General features: G+C 36.6%; 1 protein-coding gene across 1 annotated transcript in view; it reads right to left on the reverse strand.

Moving 5' to 3' along the window:
* The window catches only part of Smp_130040 (pecanex-related protein), a gene marked incomplete at both ends in the record, with an annotated part of 66,638 nt that extends 44,989 nt beyond the window's left edge, over positions 1–21,649 (reverse strand). Inside the window, 11 exons of the mRNA XM_018790780.1 lie at positions 2,186–2,297; positions 4,121–4,181; positions 4,264–4,450; positions 5,257–5,461; positions 7,007–7,346; positions 10,147–10,437; positions 11,350–11,714; positions 18,190–18,771; positions 21,167–21,282; positions 21,315–21,475; positions 21,506–21,649. Of these exons, the coding sequence (XP_018646017.1) occupies positions 2,186–2,297; positions 4,121–4,181; positions 4,264–4,450; positions 5,257–5,461; positions 7,007–7,346; positions 10,147–10,437; positions 11,350–11,714; positions 18,190–18,771; positions 21,167–21,282; positions 21,315–21,475; positions 21,506–21,649 (2,564 nt within the window). The remainder of the gene's footprint in view (positions 1–2,185; positions 2,298–4,120; positions 4,182–4,263; positions 4,451–5,256; positions 5,462–7,006; positions 7,347–10,146; positions 10,438–11,349; positions 11,715–18,189; positions 18,772–21,166; positions 21,283–21,314; positions 21,476–21,505) is intronic.
* Positions 21,650–25,346: the final 3,697 nt, after the last annotated feature.

The following is a 25,346-nucleotide window of genomic DNA, read 5'->3' on the forward strand; positions in this document are numbered from 1 at the left end:
AAGCAGGTGACTGTCAGGACTCAGTAGCTGATTGGATAACGTGATGGCGTTTGAGGCGAACGGTACTGGGTTCGAGTCCCAGAGTGAACATCAACTCTGAGATGCAGGTACATCCAGCTGACGAGTCCCAAATAGGACGAAACGCGCGTCCTGGATTCCACTGCTAGCCACTATCCATCTTTGCTTACAAATAAGTTAATATTTATCTTCATTTTATTTTAAAAGACAATTGAACTGACTTAATAGAATTAACTAATTTGATTACAAGTTCTTTTAAAAAGAAAGAAAGGGATTAAATAGAATAAAATAATGGGTTATTTACTTTTTCCCAATTAAATTACTTATAAAAAACAACTTATTTTAAATCGTATAATACAAGTTATTTAAAAATTGATTGTAGCCAGTTCGTGGACCATAATGAGATAGAAGCAATCAAAAATCAAATAGTTTACTGTTCATTCTTGATAATAATCACTTAAAACATTTCCTAGTCAACCGTTATTAACCTTGAATATATCACGATATGAAGTTGTTTAAAAATCAGTGAAGTATTTCCTATCCCTAGTTTACATCAAATGTCCTCTACCGGATAATAATAATAATAATAATAATAATAATAATAGTAATCAACGGTTGGCTGCATTTGTTATTTATCAATTATATTGTAAATATATTTGTTTATTTGTTTGTCTTGTTTTATAGGTATCATTCTGAGTGATTTGTTTGTCGATTTCTTTTGTTACAATGTTATGAAATCTACCAAATAAGACTAATGCACTAATATATATATATATATATATATATATAATTCTGTTATTGTGGGACTCTATTAATAGAATCACAGGTAGATGATATTTTAAAAAATAGTAATGATCAAGAGTACTGAAAATTATCCCTAACACAATATATTATTATACAGTATTTTGATGGTCATTCGGATTATATGTAGATCAATAAATTTATGTTTAACCAACCGTATACAGAAGAGATATAGTAAACAATTGGAAATTATGAAGACGTATACAAAAAATGAGCGTTTCTACACTTCATTTTGACATTTATTTTAAATATAACACTCTAAATATACACATATACATTTGGGAGCTGTATATGACACAAAAACTTACATCGACATCCTGAACCAACCTCCACCATTGAAAACCTGAAAACACTGGATGGATGTCTCGTCCTACCTAGTATGGGACTCCTCAGCAGTGTGTACCAACGATCCCGCACGCGGGAGTCACACTCAGAACTTTCGGTCTCATGCGCGAACATTTAACGTCTAGACCACTGAGATGGCATCAGACAATGTGTAATGAGTTTAATCAATCCATGATCTTGCAAAACCCTTCATCCATTGGCTGTGGTGGATAACTATCTCACACCCGACACGGATCGCACTCCACTGGTTACAGCTCCTAACTAGAACTTCGGAAATTTCTTTTCGAAACTAATCACTAGTGAGCGCATGACAATTGTTAGTGAGAAAGTTGGCAAAAAATTATACAAACAAGAACCTGTTTGATATTTAATTTCCCCATAGACAAGAGGAGAAGAAAAATGGTCAGTTTACAGTATACTAGAAGAAATCAATACCGTATAAACGCAACGTTACACATTTCCCATATAACCGACAGAATCCAATACATGAAAATTCAGGGTATAATAAGACGAAATTCAATACTATAAACAAATTATTTATTGATAATGATTAGCACTAATAAGTTGTTGATTATCAAGATTGAATTTTATTGAGTTCTTTGTTCGTATTTTTGAAATCCTAGGCGGACGGATATATCGAGTCGGTCCAATCAAAGCAAAACTACCATTAAAAACCTGGAAGCACTGGACGACCCTCAATACTAACGTGATAATAAAAATCCTTACGAATAAATATCACAGCTATTAAACAAATTCAGTGGCTACCTGAACTTAATAGATTAATATATAACTCCTTAGCGCTTAATGCGATAAGTAATGAATTTAAATCACAGTGCAAACATCAATACTGAACCCCAGGTACATCCATCTGATGGGTTCCAAATAAAATAAGACATACGACCTGAGTTCCACTACTACTCATAATCCAAATACACTAAGACTGTTGATTGTTTCTATTTGAATTTAGAATTATCTTTTTATTTCGACATTGCAATTGAAATAAACAAAAAATAATGCTGACTTTTCTGAATCTTCAGTATTTCCATTACCACGTAATTGAAATAAGCATTGTTGTCGAGTTAATCCAGTATCAGCCAATGATTTAACACCCATTAGATGAGCAAGTAAATCGTCTATTCGGAAAAAAAAACAACGTAAACTCATTTGTTTATTAAGTTGGAAAAAAAAGATAGTCGAATAGAATCCATAAGTGAAAAATGTAATAATCTAAAAAGTATTTAATATTTAGAAGGAGTTTTGTGGAGATTTCAGTATTTTCATAGTTGAAATCATGAGTCAATTGAAGCCAGACCACCAGGGAAAACCTAGAAGCACTGGACGGCCGTTTCGTCCCATTATGGGACTCCTCGGCAGTACGCATCCACGATCCCGCCTCGCGAGATTCGAACCCAGGACCTACCAGTCTCGCGCCAGATCACTTAACCGATAGACCGGCCGTCCAGTGCTTCCAGGTTTTCCATAGTGGTCTAGCTTTAATTGACTCATGATTTCAACTATGAAAATATTTAATATTTATTTTTCTTGTTCGTTTGATGTTAAAAATTCATTTTAAATAGTATTGCTTGTTCAATAAATAATGAACAGTTTTATTAACATTTTTCATCATTTAGTTCCCTAAATGTACAAAGCAATACAAGAAAAATTACTATTGCGATTCAATATGCTATTTAGTTTGTAATAGTTTATATGATCCAGTTGCTGATATTTTGACTGGAGTTTAATTAGTTCTAGTTGACACATGTCTATCCTGTGTGAAATACCTCAATTAAGCAAGTATAACACAGGCTTAACCAGAATAAATAGAATGTGACTAGCAATATAATCCAGAATATGCATTATGTCCCCGAATGAATATCAATTCGGAGATGAAGGTAGACATAGCTAAAGAATACAAAAGAGCACGAAATGTGTGTCCTAGATTTCATTACTAGCCATATTTTATTTTCTCTATATACTCAATATCCTATTAATCATCATTTTCATTTCACCTCTCTGTTTCAACTGTGATATGACAACTTTGACCAACATGTTTCCGTGTTAGTCTGTATCGTAAATTGTTTGGGGTTGACGGTAACTTGGGATGCACAATAAGTATCTCAACTGCTTTAACTGGTAAGAGCTTAATATCACCAAACACTTTGATACTTTTAACAAGAACCCTTTAATTAACCTCAGTATTACCCACTTGGGGGGGGCGCTATACCCAAACAATGTCTCGAATGCAATTATGATCGAATGTTAACAACCCACATATCTCGTTTAACTAGAAAATTCAAACTATGCATCCACAGATTAATACAGAGTGAAATAGTGAGGATTACATTCGCTCTTTGACAGACACAATGACATCACAACTGTCCCACACTTGTAAGACCCAACCAAGCCTTTTGTACGATAGCTGAGGTTTCATTAATCATCAATACATTAGAAATCATGGGTAAATTAGATTATTTTACTGTGGTTAGATTGGGGATTGACTAGAATCAATCCTGAAGTACCGATTGATGAATTCGAAGCCCTCTAGAGATTATAATCAAGGTGTTAAAAAACTGTTTTCTGCTACCATCATCACCAAGTACCATTACACTGTTTGGATGATTAAAATCAACAAGATTATACACGAATATCGTATGATAAAAAGTTTTAGAATCCTTCTAGTAAAGCAGTAACATGTTCATTCATTACCTATTATGAAAATAACGAGGTCTAAATCAGCATAGCACATATCAATTATGTTTAACTCTTATATAAGAAAACGTCGAAAGAATACTAAATTAATGAAATTAAAGTGAACAGGTTTTATCTGTAACAACTGAACATATTCCAGTATTGATAGAAACTGTTGTGTCAATAAGGTACAGAAATTTCAAAATAAGCAAGAATGATTATTTTCGATAAAAACGTCAGATATTGTATGATAAAAATAAACACTTACCAACAGCTTGATCGACTGAAATAGGATTTGTTGATATAGGCTTCGAAACACTGGATGAAGTCTAAAAGATTTAGAAATCAATGATTCAGTAGTAACATGAAAAAATAAACAAGTCACAAACAGTGAAATGGACATAAATTTACCTGTAAAGTACTGTCTACATCACTTCTTTTTATTTCTTTTGTAACTTCCGTGTGTAAGTGATTATCACGAGAACTAGTCGCCTTTTCATTTTTAAGTGAAGTTACACCTTTTGACTGACTATGAGAACCAGAGGACATAGCAGGGCGACGACGAAATCCAGCTTGACGAGTTAAACGATTAGATCCTCTAAACATGATAATAATGAGAAAAAATAAGTCTGAAATAATGAATTTTCATGTAGAATAATTGAAAATAGAATTAACCATTTCGCATCATTATTTCATCTTTTCAAGAAACAATGAAACAATGTTTTTTTCAAATATGAATATGAAATTTTTTAAATAACCTGTTTTGCCCTCTAAATATCTAACAGGTCACGAGTTAGCGAGTATTTTGAGTAATAATTTTCCTTGTTCTACACTACTCATTATATGTAGAATAAGAGTAGAATAGACGTGTATGATTTCTAGGTATGAGTAATATAATCCTCAACTGAATAAATTCTCAATCTATGAATGTAATTCAGTTAGTAAGATTAATCATCTGCACCGATTGAGATAGGTAGACAGGGTTTTCTGTATGAGAAGTTAACTTTAACACTAGCATAGCTTGAAATGAGGTAAGATGGATTAGATTAGGAGATGGTATAAATTAATTAAATTATCGACTGAATTTGAATTGTGTGAAGAGTTGTATATCTCACCACTAAGTTCCCTTGGATAACAGGAATCAGAAATTAAATAGCATGAAAGATATAGCTAAGAAGTAATTACAGTGATTCGGATGCATTCAATCTCCTTTCTAATCAAACCAGTTTTATTCATTGATTTTCTTTGATTGTGACATCGTGAAGCGTAAAATTTTAAAGCTATGTGGCTTCTAGTATTTGGTTATGAGAAACGAAAACCATGTACATCAATTAAGCTATATATATATATATATATAAACTTTTGGCTACAATCTAAATTTTAGTTTTCACAGTGAGCAATTACCTAGTCTTTGTAAGAAGAGATTTGTTAGACTCAACATTGTAATGATCATTAGCAATCTTATTTGAACTTGATTCATCCAGAGGATGAGTTATTGGTGTTTGCAAATTAACAGTAAAGCCATCATCAGACAAATGATTAGATAACGAGGTAATCTCTATATCTTTCACTTTTTTTTCCACATATTCATCTACTTTTTCGTTTAAATCTAAAAAACAGATAAATAAATAGTAAAACAAATTAGAATGTTAAATTGAATAATTATTTGATTGCTTACATATTAGCTATTATAGAATCAATTTCAAGATAGTTATCTGAATTATTTAATTCTCACTCTAAACTGATGAATATCCACATCAAGAAAATCGAAAAACCATGACAGTGTCCACATATTCCATGGGAATACAAAATCTAATCATCACAAAAAAAGTCAATTAGTCTTCTAAGTCAGTGTAAAAATACGATTAATCGAAAACCAACCTGTTTGATTAATACAGATTGGATGAGACTAAAAAAACAGTGGTATAGAGGAGAACAATAGACAAAAAGTCCATAATGAGTACAACTAAAATCACGAGATATGGAATGCATAACAGTATAGTCCACAATACAGACTGATGTTACGAAGACAAACACTGAAATCCAAGAATCACAGGATAACTTTTTCGTTTTTGCATGAAACTTATCACTAAAGGAGATCCACAACCCTTCCAATGATAACATTGAAGACTTTGAGGTTTCATAAAAAGATCTTGACCTTTAGGCTACTGAGTTCACATTCTGTGGTTTACAGTTCCAAATTCAGTCGATTCACACTATTACCCAACCACAAACCATTGTCATCAGTGTTAATCCCAATTGGTGAATTTACAAACGATAACAAAACAATGGGATCATGATGAGGCAAAATTAGTTCCTATTTTTAATTCAAAAAGAAATGATTTGCGGTTTAACAGTGTTTCAATACTTTAAAGTCGGTATGAACTTCTTTTCCGTTTTCCCCTAAATCAAAAGCTATATCCAAAGTGTTTCATAAAATTTAAACTTTCGAATTTACCATTACTGCGTAGATAGATACGAACTATACTAAGATCAGTCACTTATATATCAAACAATTGAAGACAAACAGCAGAAGAACATAAAGTTAGGTTTTATTCTATCAAAACAGTAAGGTGAGCACTAAAAGCTCCAGTAATTATTGAAGATACTGAAGCAATACAAGCATATGACATTAACTAATTTTAGCCTCTTTCAGGTAAAATTAAATTACATAAATATGATGATGAAGTAAGAGATTTTGAACAAACTGAGAACAGACTTTTTGAACACTTTGGATACTAGTTATTATCTCCAAAAGTAAATAAAATGATGCTTCTAGCCTGATTTAAACCAACCCCTCTCACATAAATACAGAGGATAAGACATATCTAGAGAGCACACTCACATACCTTTTTTGGTTAGCCGCAAAAACCCAATTAAAATCCGACAAGATTAGCAAACATCTGGCAAAATCTGTTGTTTAAATAAATAGTATTGTTGAGTGGGACCAAGATATATTTCGTTGGTCGAACGAGAAATCCACAGTTGCTTATTGATTATGTTAATTGTGATAATGACATACAGTCTGAATGTTTAACTGTTATACTATTTTAACGGACACAGTATGTACTATTAGTGCTAGAAGATATTAGATAGATTACTTAATCTTTTATTAAAATATATTGTAATTTATTGATAGCCACATTAAACTTACCATGACTCTGTGTACTGGGTTGAACTTCATCAAGAGGATTCGAAGAACTGACGGGACATTTTGAAGCTAAACGCTCTGCATCAACAGGTATGTTGTCAGGATCATTTTGTACCCGTTGACTATCTAAAGTAATCGCCTCAACAATGTCAGATCCAGTAGAATCATGTGAATCACTCACAGAAAATTGAATAGTTTTCCTTTCTGGAGTACTAAACTGCAGTGGAGAACTTTTGACTACAGCTGATGAGGTCGACCCAGCTGATTCTTGACGTTGTAAACAAACAGCTGTACCAGGACGTCGAACGAGTTGTCGAGGGTGAGGTGCGAATGGTTTCATGGCCTAAAACGAAGATTCAAAAACGAACAGCTACGAATTTATTGGTTATGCAAAAAACAGAAAATCTCAACCAATAATTTGCAAGGAAGCACCAAACAAACTCAGATGAAAAATCAAAAACTATTTTTAGAAATTAACCACATCAACACTCGACAGCTAGATGACTACTTAAAAACACCGATTTCAAAAAACGCTAGTTCCCAAATGAACATGATTAAAAACAATACGTTGTTTACGAAATTGAGAGGACGAAAAGCGAATGTCTGGAGCTTAACCTGGTTGGTGGACACCGAAAGTCCACCTAGGGAAGTTGGAAAACCCTCATTCCAAACCAATGGTGCACATGGGCTGGCTCCAGTATCCTGAAGGAACGAATGGTGTATGAATCAATCGTTGGTCACCGGCTACCATGGGACTACATCTCCTTACGATGCTCCACTGCCTTGTGGATCAGATCTTTAGGTCAAAGGCTCCGGGTGTGAACCCCTAAGAAAACCACCTGCTTCAGTTTGGGCACCTGGGTAGTATCACAGCTCTCAAACAAATCAAATGAGATTTGTGTGGCGCATATGTATCTGGTGCCGCTTTGTACCAACAAGAATGAACTATTGGAACTAGTTACTTTTCATAAGTTCAAAATCTAAAGCCTCTGAGCATTTATTTAAACTCTGAAATATAAGCTATGACTGGGTTCATATAATACAATTTATGACTCATTGGTGACACAACAAAAGGTGTCATCTTATAAAACTGATGATAATCATTGACAACGGGTGATTTAGAAGCAGTAATCACGAGAACATTTAGAATTCTAATACAACTAACAAGCTTTCTGAAACCTTATAACGCGACAACTAGACAAAATCTAAAAATAGAAACACATTACACATAGTTCCGATCGGTGAACTTTGAATTTCCCTTATGCATTATTGACGTTCAATCGGTAGCCTGGTAGTCATGAAGAAGCACAACACTAGTATATACTAATCAATTGGTAGATTCATTAATAATAACATTAACAGTCCGAAAACATCCACATGAGAAACACAGGTACTAAATGTCAGACTTGCATAACTTTAAAATTCGTAAAGGAATTAGAAATATGTACGTATTGATGCTTATCGGTGTCCGGCAATGATAGTTTTTCTTGACTTAAAAGCAGCATTTGATTCTGTAGACCGAGAGGCTCTGTGGCAGTGTCTGTCATTAAAAGGTGTGCCTCAGAAGTACATAAACCTTATAAAGACTCTTTACTCGAACACTACCAGTCGAGTCAGAGCTTATGGCGAACTGTCATCTGATTTTACAACCTCAAGTAGTGTCTGACAAGGCTGGCCACTATCCCCATTTTTGTTTAACTTCATCATTAACCTACTGCTGGAAATAACATTCTCATTGATTGAATTTCCAGGAATTGATCTCCTACCAGGAGGTCCACTTATCGACTTATAATACGCAGATGACATAGTCCTGTTTGGTGAAGACGCTGACAAAATGCAGAGTCCTCTGTTAGCACTGAGTAACAATGCCAGGATATTTGGAATGCGTTTCTCCCCATTCAAATGTAAATTGTTACTCCAGGACTGGCCTGAATCAACACCTGAACTGAGGATATGGAGTGAAGTAGTAGAACGCGTCGACAACTGCACTTATCTTGGAAGTCTGATCAGCCCTAAAGGGTTGGTGTCTGACGAAATCTCTGCACAGATTCAAAAGGCTCGTTTGGCTTTTGCCAACTTACGTCACCTATGGCGTAGACGAGATATCCGTCTATCAATTAAGGGACGAGCACACTGAGCAGCAGTTCGCTCTGTTCTACTTTACGGCTGCGAAACGTGGCCATTAAGAGTATAAGATACTCGTAAGTTACTAGTATTTGATCACAGATGTCTTAGAAATATTGCTCACGTCTGCTAGGATGGCCAACTAATTAATAATGAGGCTAAACGCAAGGTATTCAGGAATGATGATAAATCTGTTGATGAGGTCATGAATCTTCATCGACTGAGATGGTTGGGCCACGTGTTACGTATGCCTGAACACCGATTACGACGACGCGCTATGCTGACTAGTATTGGCAATGGTTGGAAGAAAGTTAGGTGCGGCCAAACCAAAACGCGGCATCAGTCCTTGAAGTCACTAACTTCTAGTCTGAGCCATGTTGGCAGATGTAGACTACTTGGTTGGGGTCCGCATGACTATCGTAACCAATGGTTAGAGACTCTGAGTGACATGGCTCAGAATCGATCACAATGGCGCAGATGTATACTCTTTGTCTTCCCTTACACCGCAAGATTAAAATTACTTTATACCTTTCTTTCTGCGAACTAATTCTTTCTTCCTGTATCATATCCTTATACACAATCTTTTATATAGTACTACTTCTATGAATTTAGTGTTCATCTTGTTGCGCTAATGAGGTGTGACAACTTGGACCGATGCATATATGTGCCTGGTCCTACGTTACGACTGACTGACTGATGTATTGATTAGGCGACTAACAGTGAGAACTGAAGTGCTAAAAAACTTGAATTTAACTGAAGTGAAAGAATTTCTATACGATCTGTCACTAGATAGGTTGAACACTTCATCACACTGTAACTCAGATTTTAGAAACTAAGTTTCTGTAATTTTTGTCCATTTTGAAGTTTAAGGTCAATTCCAAACAAAATTAGGTAAGTAGTTCGAAGATTTAGGTATACACAAGTGTCGTAAACAATTTATTAAACTCTATATTATATAAAACAATATTCTGGTAATCTCACTCTAACCACGGTAATTACATTATGATGCAAAGACTCACTGCAAGATCATAACGTAGACTGTGAGAGCGCCATCCCCGAGGAAGTCTGCGAGGACGAAGATTCAGATTGGATAAAGGAATCTCATTGAATGCAATTATGTCAGCTTGTTGATGTCGACGTCTCACAGGCCTGTCAAAGTTAATGTTTGCAAAGCACTGGCGCCAGAAGAAAATTGTCTCGGATAGTGAAAGTTCAGTGGAATATGGAATGCTGTTTCGGCCGGATGAAGTTAAATACGTAATAGTTCTCCTATTCTGATCCCTATCTATAAACAAAACACGTCTTCGAAGCTGAAATTAGATAAGATAAGAACACTTTAAGAAATATACCGAAATTACAACACTGTGTGTGTGTTTTCGTATTATTTACTATTAATCCAGAACAATGAACAAGCGATAATCTACGTACGCAAAAATTGGCTGATATATATATCCAGAGGCAGAATGTTTTCGGCATTATTCAAAAATTACTTTTACGATTTACACATTCCTGTATACTGCTTACTATCCTGTACTGGTCCCTATTATTCTCTTGGGAAAAGACTTCGCTGTCGCAAAAAAATCCTGAAGGTAAGTAGTAAGGTATGACGTGAATTTTTTTTAAATTTTATTATCAATATGATTGCTAATAGGCGTTTAAAACTTGGCAAACAAATCGCATGTGTTATTTTATCATCGAGCAGAACGAAGTGCAAGTATGTTAGAATCCGTGCACGTAAACAAAGGTAAAAAAACTATTCAGAATACTGTATTTAGTACATATACTACGCAACAAACAGCTTGTAAGGGCTGATCTAATAAAAAAGTTTATGCTCATTCAGTGTTGCATAGATTTTTATATTATAATGAAAATTTCATTCGATTCCACATAATTTTACTCATTTATTTGAATATATACTTTTTGACGTGTAAGAAGAATAGAAGGAATGTGATTTAATACAACACGCTGAGAAATCCATATTGTACTAAACATATAAGACTGAATAAAATAATTGTCATTGTTATTACATCTGTTTACATACTGTACTAAAATATTTCCTGAAACTATAAGTACTCATTGTGTTAACAATATAAATTTAAAATCCTACTTCATTACACAAAGTGACAACGCTTACAGGTCTATGAACACTTGTGCATCACATGAACTTTCCACCAAAGTATGGTTAACTTGTTAAGATTTGGAACAAATTTGCACATACTAACCTGTGATCTACTTCTGACATAAGATAAAGGTGCTGCTTGAAGAACCTTGGGATTCAAATCTAAGGTGTCTAGATCCTTCATTGAAGGAGTGAATCGGGCAATAGGTAAGAGAGGAAGTTGACTCACGTCCCGTTTCAGTTGATTTAGAATACGCTTACACTGTTCGATTTCCGTGCGTACTGAACTAGATCTCACAAGGGAGCGATTAGGTATAGAAGTACTTGGGCGCGAAGATTTGTCGACTGACAGCTCTCCTGTAATCGGACCGGTAATCTCAGGAACAAAGTGATCAAACTGCGAACCAGAGACCCGATCAGTCTGATCATAAAACGTAACCAACCGTTGGACCTCAAATGCATTTTTTACTTTGAAGAGAAATAGTAGATTAAGAATCATAAGACTTATTTCAATAAGAAATCCATAATCAAAAGCAAAATGAAAAAAGACTGAAATTACAAAAAGTGAAAAGTTCATTTCCCACATTTTACTAAAAATGTTACGAATGTAGCTTTATAAATTCTTACAGTTTTTTAGTTACGAAATAAGCATTCTTTTTTTAAAAAAATAAATGTATGTGGACTTATTCACTGTTGCTTCAGGCAATCCTCTTTTCATATACACAGTAACTAGTTAGAACTGAATTCTATTTCCTCATTTTTCAGCAACGGGGCAGCTTTCATTTGTTTATTTTATTAATAACACAATATACAAATGATTGACAAAGAAAACTAACAGTAGCGGTAATAAAATATGAATTATGATTATCGATAATTTAAAAGGAGGTTTCACAAAAATGTCCCAAGGATAAATAGAGGAAAGAACAATGAAGCTTTTGTAACATTCTAAACTGACATAAAGATCTAAATGAATTTATTTCTTTTCGGCATTACGAATTGAATTATTTTCACTTATTAAAGGATATGAAGTACTTCAGGGAGATGGAAAACTTCGCCATAAATAGTGTTCGCATTTATAACATATCAGTATTGGTTGAATACACAAATGTCACAATTGATACAAGTGGTCGTCACTACAAGTCTTTAGATGATGCAAGGACTGACTAGTTTGAAAGGAAGAACTGTAAGACCAGTTCTATAAGATCCAGCGAGAGTTAACAAATTTGAATGTGACACATCAGTCAATCAGAAAAACGCAACGTAGAACCATGGTACGTGTGTAGATCAGTTCAAGTTACCATACCCCATTAACACAGCGAAATGAAATAGTCACAGCAAACCTCAGGGCGGTAGAAGTAACATTAGTAGTGGTAACAGAAAAAATTAGGCATCGAAGATACAATTCGAGAAAATACAGATTAGTGAAATAAAAAAACCATGAATTCAGAAACCTAAACAAAGAGTGAACGCACCTGCTAGAAAACGAAATTTAATTGGGAAAATTGTGCCAGAAAGTGAAAAATGAATTTTGTCAAAACATATCCAACAAACAAATAAGCTATGGAATTTAACTAACCATCCATGATTGAAAATTGATAAAATAAATTCCAATGTAAGTCAAGTCAGTTGCTTAAGAATTAAGGTAAACTGTTTTATGAGGATGAATTGATAGGTCTAGACGGTGCTGATAATGACATTACCTTAAAATTAAATCACGAAGTAACTGATGCAAATATTCTCGAACCTTTGGTTATATTGAATCCAGGCATAAATCTAGACAAAGCTGATATCACTTCGCAAAATCATGTAGCAGTACAAGTGAATTTGTAGTCTGAACTCGTGCAGACTATGTTAATACGGAAAACTCACTTGATTTCCAGTTAGTTTAACATCGAGTGTAGGAAAAGAAACTAGCATTAGCAAACTAATTGACAAAGTGCAAACTTATTTCGCTTTCGCTACATCCCACAATGTAGCTGTCAGAAAGTAACTTGATTTTGCAACTGTATAGATAACTAACACATTAGTGTTTTTTGCGTATAAGTGTTAATGTTGTTAACATATGGTCTAAAATTAAGAGCAAATATTTCTTATTTTTTCCCGATGGCGCAAATGATCATCCATACTTCAGTTCACCAATATACAATAGTACAACTAGTGTGGTTGTAAATTTGGCCAGATTCTCAGATGAGGATGATCGTTTGTTAATTCGGAATATTTCTCACTTATCAAAGAATCAAAAGCTGATTTTTAAACTGTGTCAGTTGCTACACCTGAAGTCAGTAAAAGTGCATATCTCCCTAAAATCAAACCCGCAGTTAGCTATGAGATACTTGAAGATACCAGAGATTATTTGTATTGCAGTTGTGATTTCAGTAAGAATCACCAGCAACACTTAATCAGATTATCTGAATGTACGATTAGAATCCTATGGTATCGTATATTATCGAAGTATACACTGGTAGGTCCTGGGTTCGAATCTCGCGAGTGCGGGATCGTGGATGCGCACTGCTGAGGAGTCCCATAATAGGACGAAACGGCCGTCCAGTGCTTCCAGGCTTTGCCCCCAAATGCCCTGGTACGGCCGAGAGTGGGGAGAGTCTGCTCTCCCTCTCAAAATGCTCTCATATGGCCACGTGAATATATAGCCTCTGCCAGAGAAGTCCTACTCACTGCCTTCTCGTGGCGGGGGTGTTGCTCACAAAAGTGAGAGGACGAAAAGCGAATGTCCGGCGCTTTAACCTGGTTGGTGGACACCGAAAGTCCACCTAGGGGAGTTGGAAAACCCTCATTCCAAACCAATGGTGCACATGGGCTGGCTCCAGTATCCTGAAGAAACGAATGGCGTATGAACCAACTGTTGGTCACCGGCTACCATGGGACTACATCTCCTTACGATGCTCCACTGCCTTGTGGACTAGACCTTTAGGTTAAAGGCTCCGGGTGTGGGCCCCTAAGAAAACCACCTGCTTCAGTCTGGGCACCTGGGCAGTATCACAGCCCTCACACAAATCGAATAAGATTTGTGAGGCGCATATTTATCTGGTGCTTCCTTGTACCAATATTTATGTGTTTAAATAAATAAATAAATAAATAAAATACACCAATCACTATTACAATGAAGGATAATAGTAGTGTTAATGGGTGTTACGAAAACCGAAGTGATAATCAGTTGGGAATCAAAGTGAGCTGACAGAGCATAAATGTGTGGTCGATCAACTATTTATTAAACATACATTCAAAATAATTGTTTTTTCATGCTAAGACACTGTACTTGACCGTCTAGCAACCACTTTAGAATATCAGTATAGGGCTGTGGAGATTGTTGAGTTCTATAGAGATTATAAACCGATCAATTTAAGACTACAATTGAAAACCCGGAACATTGATCGGTTTATGATCTCTATGAAACTCAACAACCTCCAGAACCCTATACTGATAATCACCATGTATTCACTAGTGACTAACCTCGAGAGGTAGTTCTCGGAGTTCTAGTGAGAAGCCGTAACTAGTGGGATTCAACGGTGTCGGGTGTGACGCAGTTACCCTTCGAATACAATGTTAGATAGTCGCGCAACATCATGGACTGCTTGAAGATAGGCATTAATACTGTTGGATGGCGGCTCAGTGGCCTAGAGGTGAAGTGTTCGCGAGTGATACCGAAGGTCTTGGGTTCGAGTCCCGAGTGCAGAGATGTGGATGTGCACTAGTTTAGAAATTCATCTATGGATAATTAAGTCCTACAAAGTTTCAAACAGTAGCTAGAGGGCAGGAAAAAAAGTCGACAGAAATTGACATCGTTTATAAGGAATATAAGACCTTGCGACTTGCAAATAAACGAAACGTAATCACACCAACGTCAAAGCAAATCGCAGTGATAAGCATTTAATAATATCATTGGCAGGTTCGTTTGCCAGTCACATTTTATATGATGATAGTTGTAAAACCTTAATTCCTCACCACATAATGGAATAAATGATATATAAAACTATTTTGACCACAGACATCATAGTACTGCATCTCCTAACGTCACTAAAATGCTTCATGCAAGTAACTTAAAGAATCATCAAAGGAAAATATTCGCGTTAGCTAAAACATTTGAACAACATAGCAGCTTTCATATAAATTGTGACGTCCGATACTATAAGATAAATGCCAGATCAGTTAGAACATGTACTGTTTCAGGCCTGCGAAATTTTTAAATTTCGGAGTTGAACGACAGTTAATTGTGGTTATGATCCCATCAAATCAGGAATCACTGTGCCATGATAGCAGCTGATCGTTCACCAAGAATGTCTAAATAGATGTCTTAACATCAAATAACTCAAATGAAACCAGTAATAATTCTGTTGCCGTTCTATTCGTTATTTTACACTAACAGCAAGATGAACTTCTGAGAGATATAATGTGTGCTTTAATTGTGCCCTGATTCGAACGGTAACATTGATTATTATTCTGTTTGTCATAACAAGGGTTTTTTAGATTTCTTTGAAAATTATAACTGACTAACGTGTGACAGATTTCTTGGCTCCTTAATATATTAAAAATTTTAGATCAAAAAACATGAGTGAATGTTTCGTTTGTCGGATTTACATTTATATTTATATATATTTATATTACATTTATATGTACTTAAAAATGAATGAAATTTCTTTGCATTAAATAAACTACTGAAAGCAACGTAGAACTTCTTACGTACGTACGTACATCAGTTCGAGTTGCCATACCGCATTAGCACAGAGATGCAGTTGTCGATTCAAATCCCATAGTGGTAGAAGTAGTAAGAGTATAAGCATTATGTGAAAGATTGGGATCTGAAAATGTTATTGAAGAAGTAAAATCCAGTGAAATAAATTTGGAAAGAGAAAAAGATAGAGACATGAAGAACTCAGAAGATTAGAATTTGGTAGAACACAAAGAGTGGATGCACCTTCGTCATTGCAAACGATTTTCAGCCATGTCATTCAAGGTCTCTAACCATCGATTGCTATCATCTCGCGAATCCCAACTAGGTAGTCTACACCTACCAACATGGCTCAGTCCACTTGTCAGCGACTTCATGGATTTATGCCACGTTTTGGTCTGGCCACCCCTAGCTTTCTTCCAACCTACTCCTACACCATGAAACATTGCATGTCGGGGCAGTCGGTGGTTGGGAATACGTAACACGTGTCTCAGCCATCTCAACTGATAGTTTCACTACTTCATCAATCGATTTGCCATCCTTACCTAGTAACCGTTCCCTAACAAGTGCATTACTTACCCGGTGGTCCCAAGATATACGAGCAATGCTTCGAAGACACCTATGATCGAATACTAGTAGCCTATGAATATCCTCTACTCTTATCGGCCATGTTTATGCTTTGAGTCAGTATTTGCAAGAAACAGGCGGTTATCTGAGCATAGCTGCAACAGACGGTCGCTAATATCTGTTCTTTGAGTCACGACACCATAAGATCCACTCAGGTGTCTTTCCCTTTCGCTTAGTTTACCTACTTGAGCATCTAAGTTACCAGCCACTATTACTACATCAGAGAGCCTAGCTTTTCGGAGTAGGTCGGAAAGCTTTCTGTAAAACTCATCTTTTACATCATCTGAACTGCAGTCAGTGGGAGAGTAGGCAGAGACGACGAAGAGGCAACGACGAGTGTCTCTATCTTTCCGAGTCCTTACTGTTCCGCTTAGTCGGACAGCGCACAAACGACTGTCCACTGGGATCTAGTCTAAAAGAGCTAGTTCTGCTCTAGGACTCAATGCTATACCTACGCCAGAAAGGCCACAGGAAGCAGCATCAGGGCTTCCAGATACACGAAGTGTGAATCGAGTTGGTTCTTAATTATGGCATGGCAAGGTAAAACGAATGGCGCTACTCGGATCTTGTATGCGCGTTTCGGAGACGCAACACACATTGATGGTGTGAGATTCTAAAGTCCTAGCTAAGGAAGCCTGTTGTCCTATTTGGCACGGTGTTCGGACGTTAAAAGTTCCTACATGTAGTTTAGAGCGTGGTTTCAGGACACCAAGAATAACGTTTCGCGTACTCGAATCGTTTGCCCTAGCGATGCGAGGTGATAAAGGGACGTGAGAAGGACTAGCCGTGGAGATAAGAGAGTTATTAGGAGGTGTAAGAAGGACCTGAATGTGACCAACTTAGTCTCGTGTGTTGTTACGGGTATAAGGGCTAATATCACTTCCCGGCTGCCCACATCGTAGATGAGTATTTCTTGAGGGATCTGAAAAGGAAGTTGGATTGATGTTGGTCTTAACGACCTGGGATTGTCACCATAGAGCCCAAGGGACAACTGTTTGAGGCCGGTCGCGCACGGCCTTTTTGTGGGAAGTTTCTGAAGTGTTAGCTTCGTTCTTCAAAGGGCTTTACCGCCGGAGACGGAAATCCCTGAGGTAAGATGAGGCGTGACATTTTCAGGGTCGACCTTTTCTAACCTCTTCCTTCCTTGTGAGAAGGCAGCATCGCTGCAGATGCTGGAGGGAAACACCTTACTGCTGTCACCGATGAGTAACGTACATTTCGAACTGCAGTGAAAGCACAAAGAGATATTCAAGCGCTATAAATTAATGACCGATCCCCTACTGACAAACATAAGACAATTTCTTATTATTTTTAATATCGCATATTTACAGATTATCTAATTGATTTGGACAAATATAATTACGGTCCAGCAGAATCCAACACATAAGTCTGAGGACTCACTGAAGGCAAACTTCTGCGACATACAAGCGAACTTGACATGCCTATTTTAGTGAACTGAAAAGGTGTGATCTGTGTGTCAAAAAATGTGTTGTTGTTTAAAGATAACGGGGAAAACAGTAAAACTGAATACCAATAATATCCAGAAATTTAGAGATATTGAGTTTTTAAGGTTTTCATCAAGTAAATGCCACGAAAATGTGAGCATAAATAAATTTGTGCCAAAATCCATACCTGCTGTTTCAGAAAACTGCCTTCTAACAGGAGCCCTCCGACCATTTCTCCCACTAAACGATTTTAACGGGGTATTTACATAAATAGGTTTAACTGTTCTTGCATTTAAATTTTGGGCGAAGTCAGTGTTCTTTGTCTCTGCTGACGTTGATGATGTTGTGGATTTCAGTAGTCCTGAAGTAATTGTCTCGCTCTTACAAATTTGATTGCTATTATTAGAAGATAAGGCACAGTTAGAGTTTGACGGATTTAGCTTGTTATTTTCCGTCGATTGTTTCTCTTCTTCAACTGCACATAGATCAGGAACTAGAGAATCGCCATTTGAACAACTAGACGACTGCTCGATTGTAACATAGTTTAATCGTGAGGCGGAAGGCCCAAGTTGAAAAGAAGAAACGGGAAATGTGATAGAATCGGTAAAACTATCAGAAAATGCAAGATCTGATCCTAGATAGTTTTCCAAAGGTTCATATTTACAAATCCCCTTGTCATTCAATATATGTGTATTTTGAATGGCACTGCCAACAGTTATTTCACTATCAGTAAAATGACAAACATGGTTCAAAGTAGAGTCTCTTAAATCTGTAAGATTAGATAAGAAAAGTTAAATATAATTAAGTAGTTGGCTTAGAAATATAATTTCGCAGCAGTGTTTTGCATTTTTAAAAAATTTACTGTCAGATCTATTTATACTTTTGATTGACATAAACTCAGCCATGACAAGACGTACCTAGAAATGATTGGACCTCAGAGAGAAGTTACCCGATAAAAAGTCATTACTGAGTACCTGTGCATCAAAAGTGGACCAGAACAAATAAATATATGACCATTTAGAAGATATTTCATCACTAGAAAAGCAGCTATCTTATTTTCGAACGTTAGTGGAACTCTTTACACTTTTCAAATAATTGTTTAAGCTTAAAAATAATCTATCACATCTGACTTAACTTCTAGACGATAGAAACTATGTACTAAAACTAACCAAGATCGTACTTTTCCACGAAGAAAATAGTGAAGTCATGCAGAGTAAGGCAAATAGATTGCGCTTTTCTTTTTATACACTATCAAAGTAACATCATATGAGACATTTTGTATACGTAGACGACTTAACGGTTGATTTTATGGAATGACGATCATGTTCTACTTTCCTAATTAATTTCCAGAATCTGAAATCGCAGGATCATGTACAATCTACCCGATTTCAATTGGAATTTAATAATCTTTACTACGCTACACCGGTGTTTACCTTAAGGTAGACCAACTTTACTTTCACAAAAGTATCTTGGACTTTATTTATAATTTCGGTTTTTCATTATGATGGATTGTAAGAAACAGATTACTACACTTAACCTGGTACTCACTACTATTGCTTATGACCAACAAACAACTTTGAATGTCAGGTGAAAAGCCATTTAGTAAGTTTTACAGGCACAACTGGCAAGCATGCCGATCATATCATATAATCAATACAACAAAAATGAGGTCTTAATTCTGAATCATAGGTAAATGAACTCAGTAAAAGTTACCGTATTCCTAGTAGTAATTAAGCTCAATATTCCACCCACTAGGTGAAAGTGAACACAAGGGACAGAAGTGTTGAATGATAGAAAAGCCATCTTAACAAAATACAGATATTCATTCAAGATTTCAACTGCTAATTTGAAGTCATGGTTGAAACGTTAACTCAAATGACTGTATAGTTATGTTGGCTAAAGTGTTTGGTTAAAAAATGATAATAATGACAATAAATGCCACTGAATTTACCACTTGACTTATGTTTAGGTCTAGTTTAAGAAAATAAACGTAATTGGCACAATACAACAGCATATTTATTTATGGACATATATTACTGTTTAAAGTAATGTTTCTAGTGGAATAGTTTGCTGAATCTCAGAAATACAGAATAGGTGCTTTTTAATGACTATTACGCTACATTGTTATCTACTCTACTCTCTTGTAACATTCATTCCTTACTTGGAATGGTGGTAATCATGATAACATTTGCATCAAATTTAATATCTTAGAAGGAATAAATCGTGATTTTTCTCAGAAATTCACGCTGCTATTACGAATAAAAATAGAAACTGGCTAGAAGTGATTCACCTAGCTGACATTTGTCAAGCCATATCTCATTTTGCAGTTATTCTGACCACAAATCTTATGTATCTTATGCTTTTGAGTCACTCTAGTGAACAGTTTATCAAAAAATATAAGTGACTAGACTAGAATCAGATGCCATTGTGGGTTGTAAGCAATGTAGAGACAGATGCGTGGGTCCATTGCCAAACCATTTCCCACTGCATTAGCGCACTGAGATGAAATTATCGAGATGAATCCCCAAATTGTAGATATGGTGGTATAGTTCTCCCAGATGTTCACTATTTCAATGAATATTACCTTCCTTTTGTAAGACAAGAAAGGATGGCACGCGTTTGCCATGAAATTGATCATTTTTCACCGTCCATGGCACATATACATATATCACTAGCTCAAAGTACATGTAGCCAAATAAATGCTACCACCAACTCCGCAATTTATCTTAAACAACAGTTTTCATTTCATTCGCTTCTTTTCCTAAAATTTTCCCAACGCGAAAACGAAAAAGTACACCCAAGCAGTGAGGTGATATTTCGCGTTACGCCGTCTTTACAGATAAACCACCAAGTGTAGACAACAAATCATGTGGAGACAACAATCACCTACAGCTATCAACCAAGAAACAAATTCCGGAAAAATACAAGCATTTGCGCAACCTACATGGATCATATCTGTCAGTTACTAATTCTATAAAAATTCCAAACGCAATCTTATAGAAAGCGTGTGCTAGAATCTATGGGTATATCTGTCATGTCAACAACTCATGTTAGCGAAAATGTTAATTTTGTTATGTCACATAACATCCGAAAGCACTTTGACGGAGGCAAATATCACGGAGACTAATGCTTATTTATAATAACTTGAAATAATAAAACATTACCAGCCAATTCAAGCCCCGCTATTCCAATCCTTCGGCACTTGTTCTCAATGTCATTAATGTCCTGAAAATGTTCCTGACCATCTTCATGAACACCTGTCTGATGCCGAGTTGATAGCCTTCGAGTTACATAAGAAAACAAAGAGCTTACTGTTTCTTTGAGTATGCTTTATTGGCTTTCTGACTGTTATCAACAGGGTCACTTTTATCCAAAAGATCATGAAGCCTCCAAATTACTAGCTTAACTATAAGTACGAAGGATCCGATGGAAAACCCATAAAGCAACGCAGTGATGTGAGACTTTACTGAGATCTAGGAAAAATAAGAACTATAGAGTCTAACCATATACAGAATCAGCGGTATAACAAATAGGATGATCCAAACATAGACATGAATGATATTTGCGAAATGAGTTTGGGAAGAATCAAAATAAAATCCGCCAGTAAGAGAGGCTATGATACCCTCTTTGAATATCACGGGTATCATACGCAGTCTCATCCCGCTACATCATTTAACCATCATAAACTAAATCAAAGGTTAGAAGTGACCTTCAATCAAACGACCCACAAATCTACAGACGCCCAATGCAACATTCAATATTTCCGTAACGAACTTGTGTAGCTTTTATCTTGAAATTGCTAAGCAGTAACTGTTAATTTTATGTGACCAGTATTATTGTTCTGTAGGTTAAGCCCCAATGGTCCCAGTGAATGGCAGATGACAGATTTGTGCTCTCGTGGTAATCAACTTTGTGGCATATTGGTGGACTCTAGTTATGATTTTCAGGTTCAGATTTGTGTAGTAAGGACAGAAGGCCTATAGTCTATGTTATGCTTTTTCTGGAATGGTTCTGTGAGTGTCCAGCCTTCCTTTGACTGAGTCAATTGAAGGTGCGGACACCACTGCTTCGAGTAAAAGGTTCCAAGAATTGATGACTCGTGGGAAAACCTGTATGCCATGGGTAATTTTGTTCGCTCTTAGCTTTTCCACTCGTCCGATATGTCCCCTGAAATGTCCCGCTCTAAGTAAGGAGAAAACTATTTCCTGGTATTCTATACATCAAAATCAGATCACCTCTTAATCTGAGATAGGATAGAGTAAGGAGGTCAAGCTTTTGAAGCCGCTCTTTGTATGGTAAACCCCGGAGTTCCACAGGTAGCTTCCCACTGTTTATATACAGTGCATTAAAGTCGCCTACGATAAGGCCTCTACCCCTAACACAACAGGAATTAAGTTTGCTTAGGAGGAAGTCATCTAATACACATTCTGGACTGAGATATACTACAACTAATTCAATATCTTACCGTCTATATTTCAGCCTGCAACGCACCAGTTCACATGTCCCTGAATCACGTACCACTGTCTCAACAGCTCACATGGTTAAGGTGCTTTTCGCGTACAGGATAATCTCGCCTTCCCTATGGTTTGGTCGATCAGCCCTACTAGATAAAAAACCAGTCAACTAAATCTCATTGCCAAACAATTCTGACGTTAACCATGTTTTTGAGACAGCAATAACGTCCGGTTTTTATGTACTTACCACTGTTTTCAGTCCTGCTATTTTATTTAGTAGGCTGAGGGCATTTATGCAGCACACCTTTAATTCCGTGTAGAACTTTCCCTTGCCACCCAGAGGGGTTTGGATATGGTTTGGCTCCAAACTTTCACAATGTGTAAACCTTTAAGGACGAGATTTCTTTCACCGTTTCGACGCCGCCCATCTATTTCTACTTCTCCAGCTCCTCTCTTATTACGGTCGACGTATATTCCGGATCCAATCAGTTTGCGCGAGTTTCCCAGAATCAGGTTTCTTTCTTCAACCGTGACAAAGGTAATCTTTAAGAGGCGGCTTTTCTAAGCACTTCCTAAATCCACCTTTTGTCCTATTCTAAAAAGCTTACAGATTCTAAGTCCTGAAACTGTTTCTGGGAGTAGCTTGTTTAAGGACTTAATGTGACTGAGATCGTGCCCAAATCTAACCTTCGGTTCTTTCCTGGAAGATCCCCTCAACTTATGAAAAATGACTGACCTTTCAGTGAGGTTTCTTCCTGCAATCCCTTTCCAGTTTGGCGCCAATAGCAGAGGTCGCATTCTGTTTCTTACTTTTCTTTTCCTCAGTGGGACTGTGGGCCACTCATCCACTTTCTTTTGTCTCCTTATCACATCCTCTACACCGCTCGGACTTGACTCCCCAAAAGCTTATTCTGCGTTGATATTTAAATCCCTAACTGAAACCGTAGATTCACATACCTTGGTACTGTCTATAATTAGTTTCTTCTCCGAGAACTTTTTTCTTTTTCCTTGCAGCCATGCCTACACTGTTATGCTTGTTATCTGCTTCCCTGATGAGCTCCATTTTTATGGTCTTATTTAAATCCAGAGCCGGGCTCATGATAACGCCCTCTGTTTCCTCGAAAGCGGAGTTTTGCTAATCTACTGATGCCTGTTTATCTGAGGGAAAGTTTCTAGCGATGTTTAGCAGCTCAATTGCCTCTAGAATCAGCAGAGACTTTGTAGAACAACGTGCTTTGCACATTCAGCCTAATAATGGCTTGTAGCACCTTTTGTATGCAACCGGTATGAGTCCGGTGCATACATTGTGATACCATTTATTGCAGTTATCACATTACATCCTATCATCGACAGGGGAATCGCATGCAGGTCTTCCATAACGATGTTTTATTTGCGCTATAAATTTTTTTCGTGATCTCACCACCAAAACTGATGTCTAAATAGAGTGTCTTTCAAAGCTTGATAGGTGATATTACGGCAGTGGTCTTAAAAACACTTGTTTGCTAAAAGGATGTTAGTAACACTTATGCTAGGATATGAGTATTTATCCACACAACAAAAAGTAACAGAAAGAAAATTAAGGGATAAACTCAACATAACGCTTTGGAATATGAACCTGTCTTTCTTTACGGGTAGCTTAAAAATGGATTGAGTTGGGAACTAAATTTGTGGAAGCCGTGACATTATCATCATCGAATGTAGAGGGACTGATTTCGCAGAAGTGGAGGATAGATGAAAACATAGGGAGCTAAGCTATGTGATTGTCATTGTCTTTAGTAGACTTTCGCTTGTCGTGTGTTTCAGTCTCTACAAAAGCTGGTATTCCTGACATTTGAAACGGACTCCTTTTCCCATTCTTTTTTATTATGAATCGCCTTGCTTCTCTTGACAATACTTCAAAAGAGCTTCCAAAAGGGTGTTTAAAAGGTTATTTGCCGAACAAACACGGATAAATGCGAATTTTCATCTATTTAGATGTTCGCTAACCTGCTTTTTTGTGTGAACTGACCAGTGCACAACCGGCTTAACATTGTTTGTATGGATCATCAGTCTTTTGAAAAAGGAGTGTGGTCGGCACATACAGGTGCACCGTTGTGCGTTATGAGCTGACTCTGTTAAGTTAGTTCTATAAAAGAGCTACGCAGGCGTGCACTGAAGGTCTTCTTTGATTGTAAGGTACATGCTCAATAAAATGGGAGATAAGTATTCGCCTCATTCAGTTATATTAGGTTGTGCTATCAGTAAGCTTTCCAACTTTCTGCAGAATCGTTCTGCTAAACCATTTGACACTGCATAGCACGCTGTTATAGTGATATGAAAGCAGCCTGAAATGCATGCAACCTCATTAAAGAGGTGCGACTGAAACTGTAAAAGTCTTTCAGAAGTAGCTGCTGAACGTATGTCAAAATCAGAAATCTCTCTATGTAGAAATGCAGTAACAAAATTTTCTGAGATATCTTTTACCGAGTGTGCAATTGGCCACTTGGTAAAACGCTCCACTGCAGTTAGGATATGATTAAAGCCGTTAGATGGAACCAAAAGACCAACTAAATTGACATAAACATGTTGAAAGTGATGGTCGAGTAAACTGAGCGTTGACGGTGTAATGATCGTGTCTGCGAACTTCACTGCACCGGAGTTGAATGCAATTTCTGGTCCAATGCTATATATCTGATTTCATTTTTGGTGCATCGCGTTGGAGTTGATTTAAGTTTCTTTGAAAAGAAACCAAGTACTTTGATCTTACTATTTACTCGTTTTAGCGCAACACCTACTGCTGCATAGAGACAAATTTGTACACAAAATAAGTGTTGTTTTCAGATCAAGACTTAAGTAGGTTAACGTGGTTACGGGAGCAACTGCTGTTTTTGATGGAGAAAACGCATTTTTT

This window comes from Schistosoma mansoni (genome assembly GCF_000237925.1).
Source record: "Schistosoma mansoni, WGS project CABG00000000 data, supercontig 0037, strain Puerto Rico, whole genome shotgun sequence".
In the NCBI taxonomy this organism is placed as follows: Eukaryota; Metazoa; Platyhelminthes; class Trematoda; order Strigeidida; family Schistosomatidae; genus Schistosoma; species Schistosoma mansoni.